This window comes from Oncorhynchus nerka, linkage group LG20, assembly GCF_034236695.1.
Source record: "Oncorhynchus nerka isolate Pitt River linkage group LG20, Oner_Uvic_2.0, whole genome shotgun sequence".
Taxonomy (NCBI): Eukaryota; Metazoa; Chordata; class Actinopteri; order Salmoniformes; family Salmonidae; genus Oncorhynchus; species Oncorhynchus nerka.
The window spans coordinates 95,544,947-95,563,085 of NC_088415.1; the positions used below are offsets into that span (position 1 = coordinate 95,544,947).

Consider the following 18,139-nt stretch of genomic DNA (forward strand, 5'->3'; position numbering starts at 1 on the left):
TGACCCTGGTCCTTTTCCCCTCTATAGTGTAACTAACTGACCCTGGTCCTTTTCCCCTCTATAGTGTAACTAACTGACCCTGGTCCTTTTCCCCTCTATAGTGTAACTGACCCTGGTCCTTTTCCCCTCTATAGTGTAACTAACTGACCCTGGTCCTTTTCCCCTCTATAGTGTAACTGACCCTGGTCCTTTTCCCCTATATAGTGTCACTGACCCTGGTCCTTTTCCCCTCTATAGTGTAACTAACTGACCCTGGTCCTGTTCTCCTCTATAGTGTAACTAACTGACCCTGGTCATTTTCCCCTATATAGTGTAACTGACCCTGGTCCTTTTCCCCTCTATAGTGTAACTAACTGACCCTGGTCCTTTTCCCCTATATAGTGTAACTGACCCTGGTCCTTTTCCCCTCTATAGTGTAACTGACCCTGGTCCTTCCCCCCTCTATAGTGTAACTAACTGACCCTGGTCCTTTTCCCCTCTATAGTGTAACTGAACCTGGTCCTTTTCCCCTCTATAGTGTAACTAACTGACCCTGGTCCTTATCCCCTCTATAGTGTAACTGACCCTGGTCATTTTCCCCTCTATAGTGTAACTGACCCTGGTCATTTTCCCCTCTATAGTGTAACTAACTGACCCTGGTCCTTTTCCCCTATATAGTGTAACTGACCCTGGTCCTTTTCCCCTCTATAGTGTAACTAACTGACCCTGGTCCTTTTCTCCTCTATAGTGTAACTGACCCTGGTCCTTTTCCCCTCTATAGTGTAACTGACCCTGGTCCTTTTCCCCTCTATAGTGTAACTAACTGACCCTGGTCCTTTTCCCCTCTATAGTGTAACTAACTGACCCTGGTCCTTTTCCCCTATATAGTGTAACTGACCCTGGTCCTTTTCCCCTATATAGTGTAACTGACCCTGGTCCTTTTCCCCTCTATAGTGTAACTAACTGACCCTGGTCATTTTCCCCTCTATAGTGTAACTAACTGACCCTGGTACTTTTCCCCTCTATAGTGTAACTGACCCTGGTCCTTTTCCCCTATATAGTGTAACTGACCCTGGTCCTTTCCCCTCTATAGTGTAACTAACTGACCCTGGTCCTTTTCCCCTCTATAGTGTAACTGACCCTGGTCCTTTTCCCCTCTATAGTGTAACTAACTGACCCTGGTCCTTTTCTCCTCTATAGTGTAACTGACCCTGGTCCTTTTCCCCTCTATAGTGTAACTAACTGACCCTGGTCCTTTTCCCCTCTATAGTGTAACTGACCCTGGTCCTTTCCCCCTCTGTAGTGTAACTAACTGACCCTGGTCCTTTTCTCCTCTATAGTGTAACTGACCCTGGTCCTTTTCCCCTCTATAGTGTAACTAACTGACCCTGGTCATTTTCCCCTCTATAGTGTAACTAACTGACCCTGGTACTTTTCCCCTCTATAGTGTAACTGACCCTGGTCCTTTTCCCTATATAGTGTAACTGACCCTGGTCCTTTTCCCTCTATAGTGTAACTAACTGACCCTGGTCCTTTTCCCCTCTATAGTGTAACTGACCCTGGTCCTTTTCCCCTCTATAGTGTAACTAACTGACCCTGGTCCTTTTCTCCTCTATAGTGTAACTGACCCTGGTCCTTTTCCCCTCTATAGTGTAACTAACTGACCCTGGTCCTTTTCCCTCTATAGTGTAACTGACCCTGGTCCTTTCCCTCTATAGTGTAACTGACCCTGGTCCTTTTCCCTCTATATTGTAACTGACCCTGGTCCTTTTCCCTCTATAGTGTAACTAACTGACCCTGGTCCTTTTCCCCTATATAGTGTAACTAACCCTGGTCCTTTTCCCCTATATAGTGTAACTAACTGACCCTGGTCCTTTTCCCCTCTATAGTGTAACTGACCCTGGTCGTTTTCCCCTCTATAGTGTAACTGACCCTGGTCATTTTCCCCTCTATAGTGTAACTAACTGACCCTGGTCCTTTTCCCCTATATAGTGTAACTGACCCTGGTCCTTTTCCCCTCTATAGTGTAACTAACTGACCCTGGTCCTTTTCTCCTCTATAGTGTAACTGACCCTGGTCCTTTTCCCCTCTATAGTGTAACTGACCCTGGTCCTTTTCCCCTCTATAGTGTAACTAACTGACCCTGGTCCTTTTCCCCTCTATAGTGTAACTAACTGACCCTGGTCCTTTTCCCCTATATAGTGTAACTGACCCTGGTCCTTTTCCCCTATATAGTGTAACTGACCCTGGTCCTTTTCCCCTCTATAGTGTAACTAACTGACCCTGGTCATTTTCCCCTCTATAGTGTAACTAACTGACCCTGGTACTTTTCCCCTCTATAGTGTAACTGACCCTGGTCCTTTTCCCCTATATAGTGTAACTGACCCTGGTCCTTTCCCCTCTATAGTGTAACTAACTGACCCTGGTCCTTTTCCCCTCTATAGTGTAACTGACCCTGGTCCTTTTCCCCTCTATAGTGTAACTAACTGACCCTGGTCCTTTTCTCCTCTATAGTGTAACTGACCCTGGTCCTTTTCCCCTCTATAGTGTAACTAACTGACCCTGGTCCTTTTCCCCTCTATAGTGTAACTGACCCTGGTCCTTTCCCCCTCTGTAGTGTAACTAACTGACCCTGGTCCTTTTCTCCTCTATAGTGTAACTGACCCTGGTCCTTTTCCCCTCTATAGTGTAACTAACTGACCCTGGTCATTTTCCCCTCTATAGTGTAACTAACTGACCCTGGTACTTTTCCCCTCTATAGTGTAACTGACCCTGGTCCTTTTCCCCTATATAGTGTAACTGACCCTGGTCCTTTTCCCCTCTATAGTGTAACTAACTGACCCTGGTCCTTTTCCCCTCTATAGTGTAACTGACCCTGGTCCTTTTCCCCTCTATAGTGTAACTAACTGACCCTGGTCCTTTTCTCCTCTATAGTGTAACTGACCCTGGTCCTTTTCCCCTCTATAGTGTAACTAACTGACCCTGGTCCTTTTCCCCTCTATAGTGTAACTGACCCTGGTCCTTTCCCACTCTATAGTGTAACTGACCCTGGTCCTTTTCCCCTCTATATTGTAACTGACCCTGGTCCTTTTCCCCTCTATAGTGTAACTAACTGACCCTGGTCCTTTTCCCCTATATAGTGTAACTAACCCTGGTCCTTTTCCCCTATATAGTGTAACTAACTGACCCTGGTCCTTTTCCCCTCTATAGTGTAACTGACCCTGGTCGTTTTCCCCTCTATAGTGTAACTGACCCTGGTCATTTTCCCCTCTATAGTGTAACTAACTGACCCTGGTCCTTTTCCCCTATATAGTGTAACTGACCCTGGTCCTTTTCCCCTCTATAGTGTAACTAACTGACCCTGGTCCTTTTCTCCTCTATAGTGTAACTGACCCTGGTCCTTTTCCCCTCTATAGTGTAACTGACCCTGGTCCTTTTCCCCTCTATAGTGTAACTAACTGACCCTGGTCCTTTTCCCCTCTATAGTGTAACTAACTGACCCTGGTCCTTTTCCCCTATATAGTGTAACTGACCCTGGTCCTTTTCCCCTATATAGTGTAACTGACCCTGGTCCTTTTCCCCTCTATAGTGTAACTAACTGACCCTGGTCATTTTCCCCTCTATAGTGTAACTAACTGACCCTGGTACTTTTCCCCTCTATAGTGTAACTGACCCTGGTCCTTTTCCCCTATATAGTGTAACTGACCCTGGTCCTTTCCCCTCTATAGTGTAACTAACTGACCCTGGTCCTTTTCCCCTCTATAGTGTAACTGACCCTGGTCCTTTTCCCCTCTATAGTGTAACTAACTGACCCTGGTCCTTTTCTCCTCTATAGTGTAACTGACCCTGGTCCTTTTCCCCTCTATAGTGTAACTAACTGACCCTGGTCCTTTTCCCCTCTATAGTGTAACTGACCCTGGTCCTTTTCCCCTCTATAGTGTAACTAACTGACCCTGGTCCTTTTCTCCTCTATAGTGTAACTGACCCTGGTCCTTTTCCCCTCTATAGTGTAACTAACTGACCCTGGTCCTTTTCCCCTCTATAGTGTAACTGACCCTGGTCCTTTCCCCCTCTATAGTGTAACTGACCCTGGTCCTTTTCCCCTCTATATTGTAACTGACCCTGGTCCTTTTCCCCTCTATAGTGTAACTAACTGACCCTGGTCCTTTTCCCCTATATAGTGTAACTAACCCTGGTCCTTTTCCCCTATATAGTGTAACTAACTGACCCTGGTCCTTTTCCCCTCTATAGTGTAACTGACCCTGGTCGTTTTCCCCTATATAGTGTAACTGACCCTGGTCCTTTTCCCCTATATAGTGTAACTAACCCTGGTCCTTTTCCCCTATATAGTGTAACTAACCCTGGTCCTTTTCCCCTATATAGTGTAACTGGCCCTGGTCCTTTTCCCCTATATAGTGTAACTAACCCTGGTCCTTTTCCCCTATATAGTGTAACTGACCCTGGTCCTTTTCCCCTCTATAGTGTAACTAACTGACCCTGGTCCTTTTTCCCTATATAGTGTAACTGACCCTGGTCCTTTTCCCCTCTATAGTGTAACTAACTGACCCTGGTCCTTTTCTCCTCTATAGTGTAACTGACCCTGGTCCTTTTCCCCTCTATAGTGTAACTGACCCTGGTCCTTTTCCCCTCTATAGTGTAACTAACTGACCCTGGTCCTTTTCCCCTCTATAGTGTAACTAACTGACCCTGGTCCTTTTCCCCTATATAGTGTAACTGACCCTGGTCCTTTTCCCCTCTATAGTGTAACTAACTGACCCTGGTCATTTTCCCCTCTATAGTGTAACTAACTGACCCTGGTACTTTTCCCCTCTATAGTGTAACTGACCCTGGTCCTTTTCCCCTATATAGTGTAACTGACCCTGGTCCTTTTCCCCTATATAGTGTAACTGACCCTGGTCCTTTTCCCCTCTATAGTGTAACTAACTGACCCTGGTCCTTTTCCCCTCTATAGTGTAACTGACCCTGGTCCTTTTCCCCTCTATAGTGTAACTAACTGACCCTGGTCCTTTTCTCCTCTATAGTGTAACTGACCCTGGTCCTTTTCCCCTCTATAGTGTAACTAACTGACCCTGGTCCTTTTCCCCTCTATAGTGTAACTGACCCTGGTCCTTTCCCCCTCTATAGTGTAACTGACCCTGGTCCTTTTCCCCTCTATAGTGTAACTGACCCTGGTCCTTTTCCCCTCTATAGTGTAACTAACTGACCCTGGTCCTTTTCCCCTCTATAGTGTAACTAACTGACCCTGGCCCTTTTCCCCTCTATAGTGTAACTAACCCTGGTCCTTTTCCCCTCTATAGTGTAACTGACCCTGGTCCTTTTCCCCTCTATAGTGTAACTAACTGACCCTGGTCCTTTTCCCCTATATAGTGTAACTGCCCCTGGTCCTTTTCCCCTATATAGTGTAACTGACCCTGGTCCTTTTCCCCTATATAGTGTAACTGACCCTGGTCCTTTTCCCCTATATAGTGTAACTAACTGACCCTGGTCCTTTTCCCCTATATAGTGTAACTGACCCTGGTCCTTTTCCCCTATATAGTGTAACTAACTGACCCTGGTCCTTTCCCCTCTATAGTGTAACTAACTGACCCTGGTCCTTTTCCCCTATATAGTGTAACTGCCCCTGGTCCTTTTCCCCTATATAGTGTAACTGACCCTGGTCCTTTTCCCCTATATAGTGTAACTGACCCTGGTCCTTTTCCCCTATATAGTGTAACTAACTGACCCTGGTCCTTTTCCCCTATATAGTGTAACTGACCCTGGTCCTTTTCCCCTATATAGTGTAACTAACTGACCCTGGTCCTTTCCCCTCTATAGTGTAACTAACTGACCCTGGTCCTTTCCCTTCTATAGTGTAACTAACTGATCCTGGTCCTTTTCCCCTCTATAGTGTAACTAACTGACCCTGGTCCTTTCCCCCTCTATAGTGTAACTGACCCTGGTCCTTTTCCCCTCTATAGTGTAACTGACCCTGGTCCTTTTCCCCTCTATAGTGTAACTAACTGACCCTGGTCCTTTTCCCCTCTATAGTGTAACTAACTGACCCTGGTCCTTTTCCCCTCTATAGTGTAACTGACCCTGGTCCTTTTCCCCTCTATAGTGTAACTGACCCTGGTCATTTTCCCCTCTATAGTGTAACTAACTGACCGTGGTCCTTTTCCCCTATATAGTGTAACTGCCCCTGGTCCTTTTCCCCTATATAGTGTAACTGACCCTGGTCCTTTTCCCCTATATAGTGTAACTGACCCTGGTCCTTTTCCCCTATATAGTGTAACTAACTGACCCTGGTCCTTTTCCCCTATATAGTGTAACTGACCCTGGTCCTTTTCCCCTATATAGTGTAACTAACTGACCCTGGTCCTTTCCCCTCTATAGTGTAACTAACTGACCCTGGTCCTTTCCCTTCTATAGTGTAACTAACTGATCCTGGTCCTTTTCCCCTCTATAGTGTAAGTAACTGACCCTGGTCCTTTCCCCTCTATAGTGTAACTAACTGACCCTGGTCCTTTACCCCTCTATAGTGTAACTGACCCTGGTCCTTTTCTCCTCTATAGTGTAACTAACTGACCCTGGTCCTTTTCCCCTATATAGTGTAACTAACAGACCCTGGTCCTTTTCCCCTCTATAGTGTAACTGACCCTGGTCCTTTTCCCCTATATAGTGTAACTGACCCTGGTCCTTTTCCCCTCTACAGTGTAACTAACTGACCCTGGTCCTTTTCCCCTCTATAGTGTAACTAACTGACCCTGGTCCTTTTCCCCTCTATAGTGTAACTAACTGACCCTGGTCCTTTCCCCCTCTATAGTGTAACTGACCCTGGTCCTTTCCCCTATATAGTGTAACTAACTGACCCTGGTCCTTTTCCCCTATATAGTGTAACTGACCCTGGTCCTTTTCCCCTCTATAGTGTAACTGACCCTGGTCCTTTTCCCCTCTATAGTGTAACTAACTGACCCTGGTCATTTTCCCCTATATAGTGTAACTGACCCTGGTCCTTTTCCCCTCTATAGTGTAACTAACTGACCCTGGTCCTTTTCCCCTCTATAGTGTAACTGACCCTGATCCTTTTCCCCTATATAGTGTAACTGACCCTGGTCCTTTCCCCCTCTATAGTGTAACTAACTGACCCTGGTCCTTTTCCCCTCTATAGTGTAACTGACCCTGGTCCTTTTCCCCTCTATAGTGTAACTGACCCTGGTCCTTTTCCCCTCTATAGTGTAACTAACTGACCCTGGTCCTTTTCCCCTATATAGTGTAACTGACCCTGGTCCTTTCCCCCTCTATAGTGTAACTAACTGACCCTGGTCCTTTTCCCCTCTATAGTGTAACTAACTGACCCTGGTCCTTTTCCCCTCTATAGTGTAACTAACTGACCCTGGTCCTTTTCCCCTATATAGTGTAACTAACTGACCCTGGTCCTTTTCCCCTCTATAGTGTAACTAACTGACCCTGGTCCTTTTCCCCTCTATAGTGTAACTAACTGACCCTGGTCCTTTTCCCCTATATAGTGTAACTAACTGACCCTGGTCCTTTTCCCCTCTATAGTGTAACTGACCCTGGTCCTTTCCCCCTCTATAGTGTAACTAACTGACCCTGGTCCTTTTCCCCTATATAGTGTAACTGACCCTGGTCCTTTTCCCCTATATAGTGTAACTGACCCTGGTCCTTTCCCCCTCTATAGTGTAACTAACTGACCCTGGTCCTTTTGCCCTCTATAGTGTAACTGACCCTGGTCCTTTCCCCCTCTATAGTGTAACTGACCCTGGTCCTTTTCCCCTCTATAGTGTAACTGACCCTGGTCCTTTTCCCCTCTATAGTGTAACTGACCCTGGTCCTTTTCCCCTCTATAGTGTAACTGACCCTGGCCCTTTTCCCCTATATAGTGTAACTGGCCCTGGTCCTTTTCCCCTATATAGTGTAACTAACCCTGGTCCTTTTCCCCTATATAGTGTAACTAACTGACCCTGGTCCTTTTCCCCTCTATAGTGTAACTGACCCTGGTCGTTTTCCCCTATATAGTGTAACTGACCCTGGTCCTTTTCCCCTCTATAGTGTAACTAACCCTGGTCCTTTTCCCCTATATAGTGTAACTGGCCCTGGTCCTTTTCCCCTATATAGTGTAACTAACCCTGGTCCTTTTCCCCTATATAGTGTAACTGACCCTGGTCCTTTTCCCCTCTATAGTGTAACTAACTGACCCTGGTCCTTTTCCCCTCTATAGTGTAACTAACAGACCCTGGTCCTTTTCCCCTATATAGTGTAACTAACCCTGGTCCTTTTCCCCTATATAGTGTAACTGACCCTGGTCCTTTTCCCCTCTATAGTGTAACTGACCCTGGTCCTTTTCCCTATATAGTGTAACTAACTGACCCTGGTCCTTTTCCCCTATATAGTGTAACTGACCCTGGTCCTTTTCCCCTCTATAGTGTAACTAACTGACCCTGGTCTTTTTCCCCTCTATAGTGTAACTAACTGACCCTGGTCCTTTTCCCCTATATAGTGTAACTAACTGACCCTGGTCCTTTTCCCCTATATAGTGTAACTAACTGACCCTGGTCCTTTTCCCCTCTATAGTGTAACTGACCCTGGTCCTTTTCCCCTCTATAGTGTAACTGACCCTGGTCCTTTTCCCCTCTATAGTGGAACTGACCCTGGTCCTTTTCCCCTCTATAGTGTAACTGACCCTGGTCCTTTTCCCCTCTATAGTGTAACTGACCCTGGTCCTTTTCCCCTCTATAGTGTAACTGACCCTGGTCCTTTTCCCCTATATAGTGTAACTGACCCTGGTCCTTTTCCCCTCTATAGTGTAACTGACCCTGGTCCTTTTCCCCTCTATAGTGTAACTGACCCTGGTCCTTTTGCCCTCTATAGTGTAACTGACCCTGGTCCTTTTCCCCTCTATAGTGTAACTGACCCTGGTCCTTTTCCCCTCTATAGTGTAACTAACTGACCCTGGTCCTTTTTCCCCTCTATAGTGTAACTGACCCTGGTCCTTTTCCCCTCTATAGTGTAACTGACCCTGGTCCTTTTCAACCCTATATAGTGTAACTGACCCTGGTCCAGAGTAGTGCAGCATGAAGGGAATAGTGTGAAGGTGAGGACTCACCAGAGTCCCAGCGGAAGTAGCGGAGAGGCTTTCCACTGATCCACTGCCACCCACTGTCCTGTACCAGAGCATTCAGCCCCGTCCACAGTGGCGCATGCAGTCTACCACACAGGCCTGTACATGAACAGTACACTAATAAACACACTAGTACATGAACAGTACACTAATAAACACACTAGTACATGAACAGTACACTAATAAACACACTGGTACATGAACAGTACACTAATAAACACACTGGTACATGAACAGTACACTAATAAACACACTGGTACATGAACAGTACACTAATAAACATTTACATTTACATTTAAGTCATTTAGCAGACGCTCTTATCCAGAGCGACTTACAAACACACTGGTACATTAACAATCCACAAATAAACACACTGGTACATTAACAGTACACTAATAAACACACTAGTACATGAACAGTACACTAATAAACACACTGGTACATGAACAGTACACTAATAAACACACTGGTACATGAACAGTACACGAATAAACACACTGGTACATGAACAGTACACTAATAAACACACTGGTACATGAACAGTACACTAATAAACACGCTGGTACATCAACAGTACACTAATAAACACACTAGTACATTAACAGTACACTAATAAACACACTAGTACATGAAAACTACACCAATAAACACACTGGTACATGAACGGTACACTAATAAAAACACTGGTACATGAACAGTACACTAATAAACACACTGGTACATGAACAGTACACTAATAAACACACTGGTACATGAACAGTACACTAATAAACACACTAGTACATGAACAGTACACTAAGAAACACACTGGTACATGAACAGTACACTAATAAACACACTGGTACATTAACAGTACACAAATAAACACACTGGTACATTAACAGTACACTAATAAACACACTAGTACATGAACAGTACACTAATAAACACACTGGTACATGAACATTACACTAATACTCACGAAGGTACATGCACAGTACACAAATACACACACTGGTACATGAACAGTACACTAATAAACACGATTGTACATGAACAGTACACTAATAAACACACTGGCACATGAACTGCCCACTAATAAACACACTGGTACATTAACAGTACACAAATACACACACTGGTACATGAACAGTACACTAATAAACACACTAGTATATGAACAGTACACTAATAAACACCCTAGTACATGAACAGTACACTAATAAACACACTGGTAAATGAACAGTACACTAATAAACACACTGGTACATGAACAGTACACTAATAAACACACTAGTACATGAACAGTACACTAATAAACACACTGGTACATGAACAGTACACTAATAAACACACTGGTACATGAACAGTACACTAATAAACACACTGGTACATGAACAGTACACGAATAAACACACTGGTACATGAACAGTACACTAATAAACACACTAGTACATGAACAGTACACTAATAAACACACTGGTACATGAACAGTACACTAATAAACACACTGGTACATGAACAGTAGACTAATAAACACACTGGTACATGAACAGTACACTAATAAACATTTACATTTAAGTCATTTAGCAGACGCTCTTATCCAGAGCGACTTACGAACACACTGGTACATTAACAATCCACAAATAAACACACTGGTACATTAACAGTACACTAATAAACACACTAGTACATGAACAGTACACTAATAAACACACTGGTACATGAACAGTACACTAATAAACACACTGGTACATGAACAGTACACGAATAAACACGCTGGTACATCAACAGTACACTAATAAACACACTAGTACATTAACAGTACACTAATAAACACACTAGTACATGAAAACTACACCAATAAACACACTGGTACATGAACAGTACACTAATAAACACACTAGTACATTAACAGTACACTAATAAACACACTAGTACATGAACAGTACACTAATAAACACACTAGTAAATGAACAGTACACTAATAAACACACTGGTACATGAACAGTACACTAATAAACACACGGGTACATGAACAGTACACTAATAAACACACTAGTATATGAACAGTACACTAATAAACACACTAGTACATGAACAGTACACTAATAAACACACTAGTAAATGAACAGTACACTAATAAACACACTGGTACATGAACAGTACACTAATAAACACACTGGTACATTAACAGTACACAAATAAACACACTGGTACATTAACAGTACACTAATAAACACACTAGTACATGAACAGTACACTAATAAACACACTGGTACATGAACATTACACTAATAAACACACTGGTACATTAACAGTACACTACTAAACACGCTGGCACATGAACAGTGCACTAATAAACACACTGGTACATGAACAGCACACTAATAAACACACTGGTACATTAACAGTACACAAAATAAACACACTGGTACATTAACAGTACACGAATAAACACACTAGTACATGAACATTACACTAATAAACACGATTGTACATGAACAGTACACTAATAAACACACTGGTACATGAACTGCCCACTAATAAACACACTGGTACATTAACAGTACACAAATACACACACTGGTACATGAACAGTACACTAATAAACACACTAGTACATGAACAGTACACTAATAAACACACTGGTAAATGAACAGTACACTAATAAACACACTGGTACATGAACAGTACACTAATAAACACACTAGTACATGAACAGTACACTAATAAACACACTGGTACATGAACAGTACACTAATAAACACACTGGTACATGAACAGTACACTAATAAACACACTAGTACATGAACATTACACTAATAAACACGATTGTACATGAACAGTACACTAATAAACACACTAGTATATGAACAGCACACTAATAAACACACTAGTACATGAACAGTACACTAATAAACACACTAGTAAATGAGCAGTACACTAATAAACACACTAGTAAATGAACAGTACACTAATAAACACACTGGTACATGAACAGTACACTAATAAACACACTGGTACATTAACAGTACACAAATAAACACACTGGTACATTAACAGTACACTAATAAACACACTAGTACATGAACAGTACACTAATAAACACACTGGTACATGAACATTACACTAATACTCACGACGGTACATGAACAGTACACAAATACACACACTGGTACATGAACAGTACACTAATAAACACACTGGTACATGAACAGCACACTAATAAACACACTGGTACATTAACAGTACACGACTAAACACGCTGGTACATGAACAGTACACTAATAAACACACTGGTACATGAACAGCACACTAATAAACACACTGGTACATTAACAGTACACAAAATAAACACACTGGTACATTAACAGTACACTAATAAACACACTAGTACATGAAAACTACACCAATAAACACACTGGTACATGAACGGTACACTAATAAAAACACTGGTACATGAACAGTACACTAATAAACACACTGGTACATGAACAGTATACTAATAAACACACTAGTACATGAACAGTACACTAAGAAACACACTGGTACATGAACAGTACACTAATAAACACACTAGTACATTAACAGTACACTAATAAACACACTAGTACATGAACAGTACACTAATAAACACACTGGTACATGAACAGTATACTAATAAACACACTGGTACATGAACAGTACACTAATAAACACACGGGTACATGAACAGTACACTAATAAACACACTGGTACATTAACAGTACACTAATAAACACACGAGTACATGAACAGTACACTAATAAACACACTGGTACATGAACTGCCCACTAATAAACACACTGGTACATTAACAGTACACAAATACACACACTGGTACATGAACAGTACACTAATAGACACACTAGTAAATGAACAGTACACTAATAAACACACTGGTACATTAACAGTACACAAATAAACACACTGGTACATTAACAGTACACTAATAAACACACTAGTACATGAACAGTACACTAATAAACACACTGGTACATGAACAGTACACTAATAAACACACTAGTACATGAACATTACACTAATAAACACGATTGTACATGAACAGTACACTAATAAACACACTGGTACATGAACTGCCCACTAATAAACACACTGGTACATTAACAGTACACAAATACACACACTGGTACATGAACAGTACACTAATAAACACACTAGTATATGAACAGTACACTAATAAACACACTAGTACATGAACAGTACACTAATAAACACACTAGTACATGAACAGTACACTAATAAACACACTAGTAAATGAACAGTACACTAATAAACACACTAGTAAATTAACAGTACACTAATAAACACACTGGTACATGAACAGTACACTAATCAACACACTGGTACATTAACAGTACACAAATAAACACACTGGTACATTAACAGTACACTAATAAACACACTAGTACATGAACAGTACACTAATAAACACACTGGTACATGAACATTACACTAATACTCACGACGGTACATGAACAGTACACAAATACACACACTGGTACATGAACAGCACACTAATAAACACACTGGTACATTAACAGTACACGACTAAACACGCTGGTACATGAACAGTACACTAATAAACACAATGGTACATGAACAGCACACTAATAAACACACTGGTACATTAACAGTACACAAAATAAACACACTGGTACATTAACAGTACACTAATAAACACACTAGTACATTAACAGTACACTAATAAACACACTAGTACATGAAAACTACACCAATAAACACACTGGTACATGAACGGTACATTAATAAAAACACTGGTACATGAACAGTACACTAATAAACACACTGGTACATGAACAGTATACTAATAAACACACTAGTACATGAACAGTACACTAAGAAACACACTGGTACATGAACAGTACACTAATAAACACACTAGTACATGAACAGTACACTAATAAACACACTGGTACATGAACAGTATACTAATAAACACACTGGTACATGAACAGTACACTAATAAACACAGTGGTACATGAACAGTACACTAATAAACATTTACATTTACATTTAAGTCATTTAGCAGACGCTCTTATCCAGAGCGACTTACAAACACACTGGTACATTAACAATCCACAAATAAACACACTGGTACATTAACAGTACACTAATAAACACACTGGTACATTAACAGTACACTAATAAACACACTAGTACATGAACAGTACACTAATAAACACACTGGTACATGAACAGTACACTAATAAACACACTAGTACATGAACAGTACACGAATAAACACACTGGTACATGAACAGTACACTAATAAACACACTGGTACATGAACAGTACACTAATAAACACACTGGTACATGAACAGTACACTAATAAACACACTAGTACATGAACAGTACACTAAGAAACACACTGGTACATGAACAGTACACTAATAAACACACTGGTACATTAACAGTACACAAATAAACACACTGGTACATTAACAGTACACTAATAAACACACTAGTACATGAACAGTACACTAATAAACACACTGGTACATGAACATTACACTAATACTCACGACGGTACATGAACAGTACACAAATACACACACTGGTACATGAACAGTACACTAATAAACACGATTGTACATGAACAGTACACTAATAAACACACTGGCACATGAACTGCCCACTAATAAACACACTGGTACATTAACAGTACACAAATACACACACTGGTACATGAACAGTACACTAATAAACACACTAGTATATGAACAGTACACTAATAAACACCCTAGTACATGAACAGTACACTAATAAACACACTGGTAAATGAACAGTACACTAATAAACACACTGGTACATGAACAGTACACTAATAAACACACTAGTACATGAACAGCACACTAATAAACACACTGGTACATGAACAGTACACTAATAAACACACTGGTACATGAACAGTACACTAATAAACACACTGGTACATGAACAGTACACGAATAAACACACTGGTACATGAAGAGTACACTAATAAACACACTGGTACATGAACAGTACACGAATAAACACACTGGTACATGAACAGTACACTAATAAACACACTAGTACATGAACAGTACACTAATAAACACACTGGTACATGAACAGTACACTAATAAACACACTGGTACATGAACAGTACACTAATAAACACACTGGTACATGAACAGTACACTAATAAACATTTACATTTAAGTCATTTAGCAGACGCTCTTATCCAGAGCGACTTACAAACACACTGGTACATTAACAATCCACAAATAAACACACTGGTACATTAACAGTACACTAATAAACACACTGGTACATGAACAGTATACTAATAAACACACTAGTACATGAACAGTACACTAAGAAACACACTGGTACATGAACAGTACACTAATAAACACACTAGTACATTAACAGTACACTAATAAACACACTAGTACATGAACAGTACACTAATAAACACACTGGTACATGAACAGTATACTAATAAACACACTGGTACATGAACAGTACACTAATAAACACACTAGTACATGAACAGTACACTAATAAACACACTAGTAAATGAACAGTACACTAATAAACACTCTGGTACATGAACAGTACACTAATAAACACACTGGTACATTAACAGTACACAAATAAACACACTGGTACATTAACAGTACACTAATAAACACACTAGTACATGAAAAGTACACTAATAAACACACTGGTACATGAACATTACACTAATACTCACGACGGTACATGAACAGTACACAAATACACACACTGGTACATGAACAGTACACTAATAAACTCACTGGTACATGAACAGCACACTAATAAACACACTGGTACATTAACAGTACACGACTAAACACGCTGGTACATGAACAGTACACTAATAAACACACTGGTACATGAACAGCACACTAATAAACACACTGGTACATTAACAGTACACAAAATAAACACACTGGTACATTAACAGTACACTAATAAACACACTAGTACATTAACAGTACACTAATAAACACACTATTACATGAAAACTACACCAATAAACACACTGGTACATGAACGGTACACTAATAAAAACACTGGTACATGAACAGTACACTAATAAACACACTGGTACATGAACAGTATACTAATAAACACACTAGTACATGAACAGTACACTAAGAAACACACTGGTACATGAACAGTACACTAATAAACACACTAGTACATTAACAGTACACTAATAAACATACTAGTACATGAACAGTACACTAATAAACACACTGGTACATGAACAGTATACTAATAAACACACTGGTACATTAACAGTACACTAATAAACACACTAGTACATGAACAGTACACTAATAAACACACTAGTAAATGAACAGTACACTAATAAACACACTGGTACATGAACAGTACACTAATAAACACACTGGTACATTAACAGTACACAAATAAACACACTGGTACATTAACAGTACACTAATAAACACACTAGTACATGAACAGTACACTAATAAACACACTGGTACATGAACATTACACTAATACTCACGACGGTACATGAACAGTACACAAATACACACACTGGTACATGAACAGTACACTAATAAACACACTGGTACATGAACAGCACACTAATAAACACACTGGTACATTAACAGTACACGACTAAACACGCTGGTACATGAACAGTACACTAATAAACACACTGGTACATGAACAGCACACTAATAAACACACTGGTACATTAACAGTACACAAAATAAACACACTGGTACATTAACAGTACACTAATAAACACACTAGTACATTAACAGTACACTAATAAACACACTAGTACATGAAAACTACACCAATAAACACACTGGTACATGAACGGTACACTAATAAAAACACTGGTACATGAACAGTACACTAATAAACACACTGGTACATGAACAGTATACTAATAAACACACTAGTACATGAACAGTACACTAAGAAACACACTGGTACATGAACAGTACACTAATAAACACACTAGTACATTAACAGTACACTAATAAACATACTAGTACATGAACAGTACACTAATAAACACACTGGTACATGAACAGTATACTAATAAACACACTGGTACATTAACAGTACACTAATAAACACACTAGTACATGAACAGTACACTAATAAACACACTAGTAAATGAACAGTACACTAATAAACACACTGGTACATGAACAGTACACTAATAAACACACTGGTACATTAACAGTACACAAATAAACACACTGGTACATTAACAGTACACTAATAAACACACTAGTACATGAACAGTACACTAATAAACACACTGGTACATGAACATTACACTAATACTCACGACGGTACATGAACAGTACACAAATACACACACTGGTACATGAACAGTACACTAAGAAACACACTGGTACATGAACAGTACACTAATAAACACACTAGTACATTAACAGTACACTAATAAACATACTAGTACATGAACAGTACACTAATAAACACACTGGTACATGAACAGTATACTAATAAACACACTGGTACATTAACAGTACACTAATAAACACACTAGTACATGAACAGTACACTAATAAACACACTAGTAAATGAACAGTACACTAATAAACACACTGGTACATGAACAGTACACTAATAAACACACTGGTACATGAACAGTACACTAATAAACACACTAGTACATGAACAGTACACTAATAAACACACTGGTACATGAACATTACACTAATACTCACGACGGTACATGAACAGTACACAAATACACACACTGGTACATGAACAGTACACTAATAAACACACTGGTACATGAACAGCACACTAATAAACACACTGGTACATTAACAGTACACTACTAAACACGCTGGCACATGAACAGTACACTAATAAACACACTGGTACATGAACAGCACACTAATAAACACACTGCTACATTAACAGTACACAAAATAAACACACTGGTACATTAACAGTA

General features: G+C 40.4%; 1 protein-coding gene across 1 annotated transcript in view; it reads right to left on the reverse strand.

Annotated features, from left to right (window-relative positions):
- LOC115124782 (macrophage mannose receptor 1-like) overlaps positions 1-18,139 on the reverse strand; it is a 176,164-nt gene that overhangs the window by 144,686 nt on the left and 13,339 nt on the right. Inside the window, exon 5 of the mRNA XM_065006003.1 lies at positions 9,104-9,217. Within this exon, the coding sequence (XP_064862075.1) occupies positions 9,104-9,217 (114 nt within the window). The remainder of the gene's footprint in view (positions 1-9,103; positions 9,218-18,139) is intronic.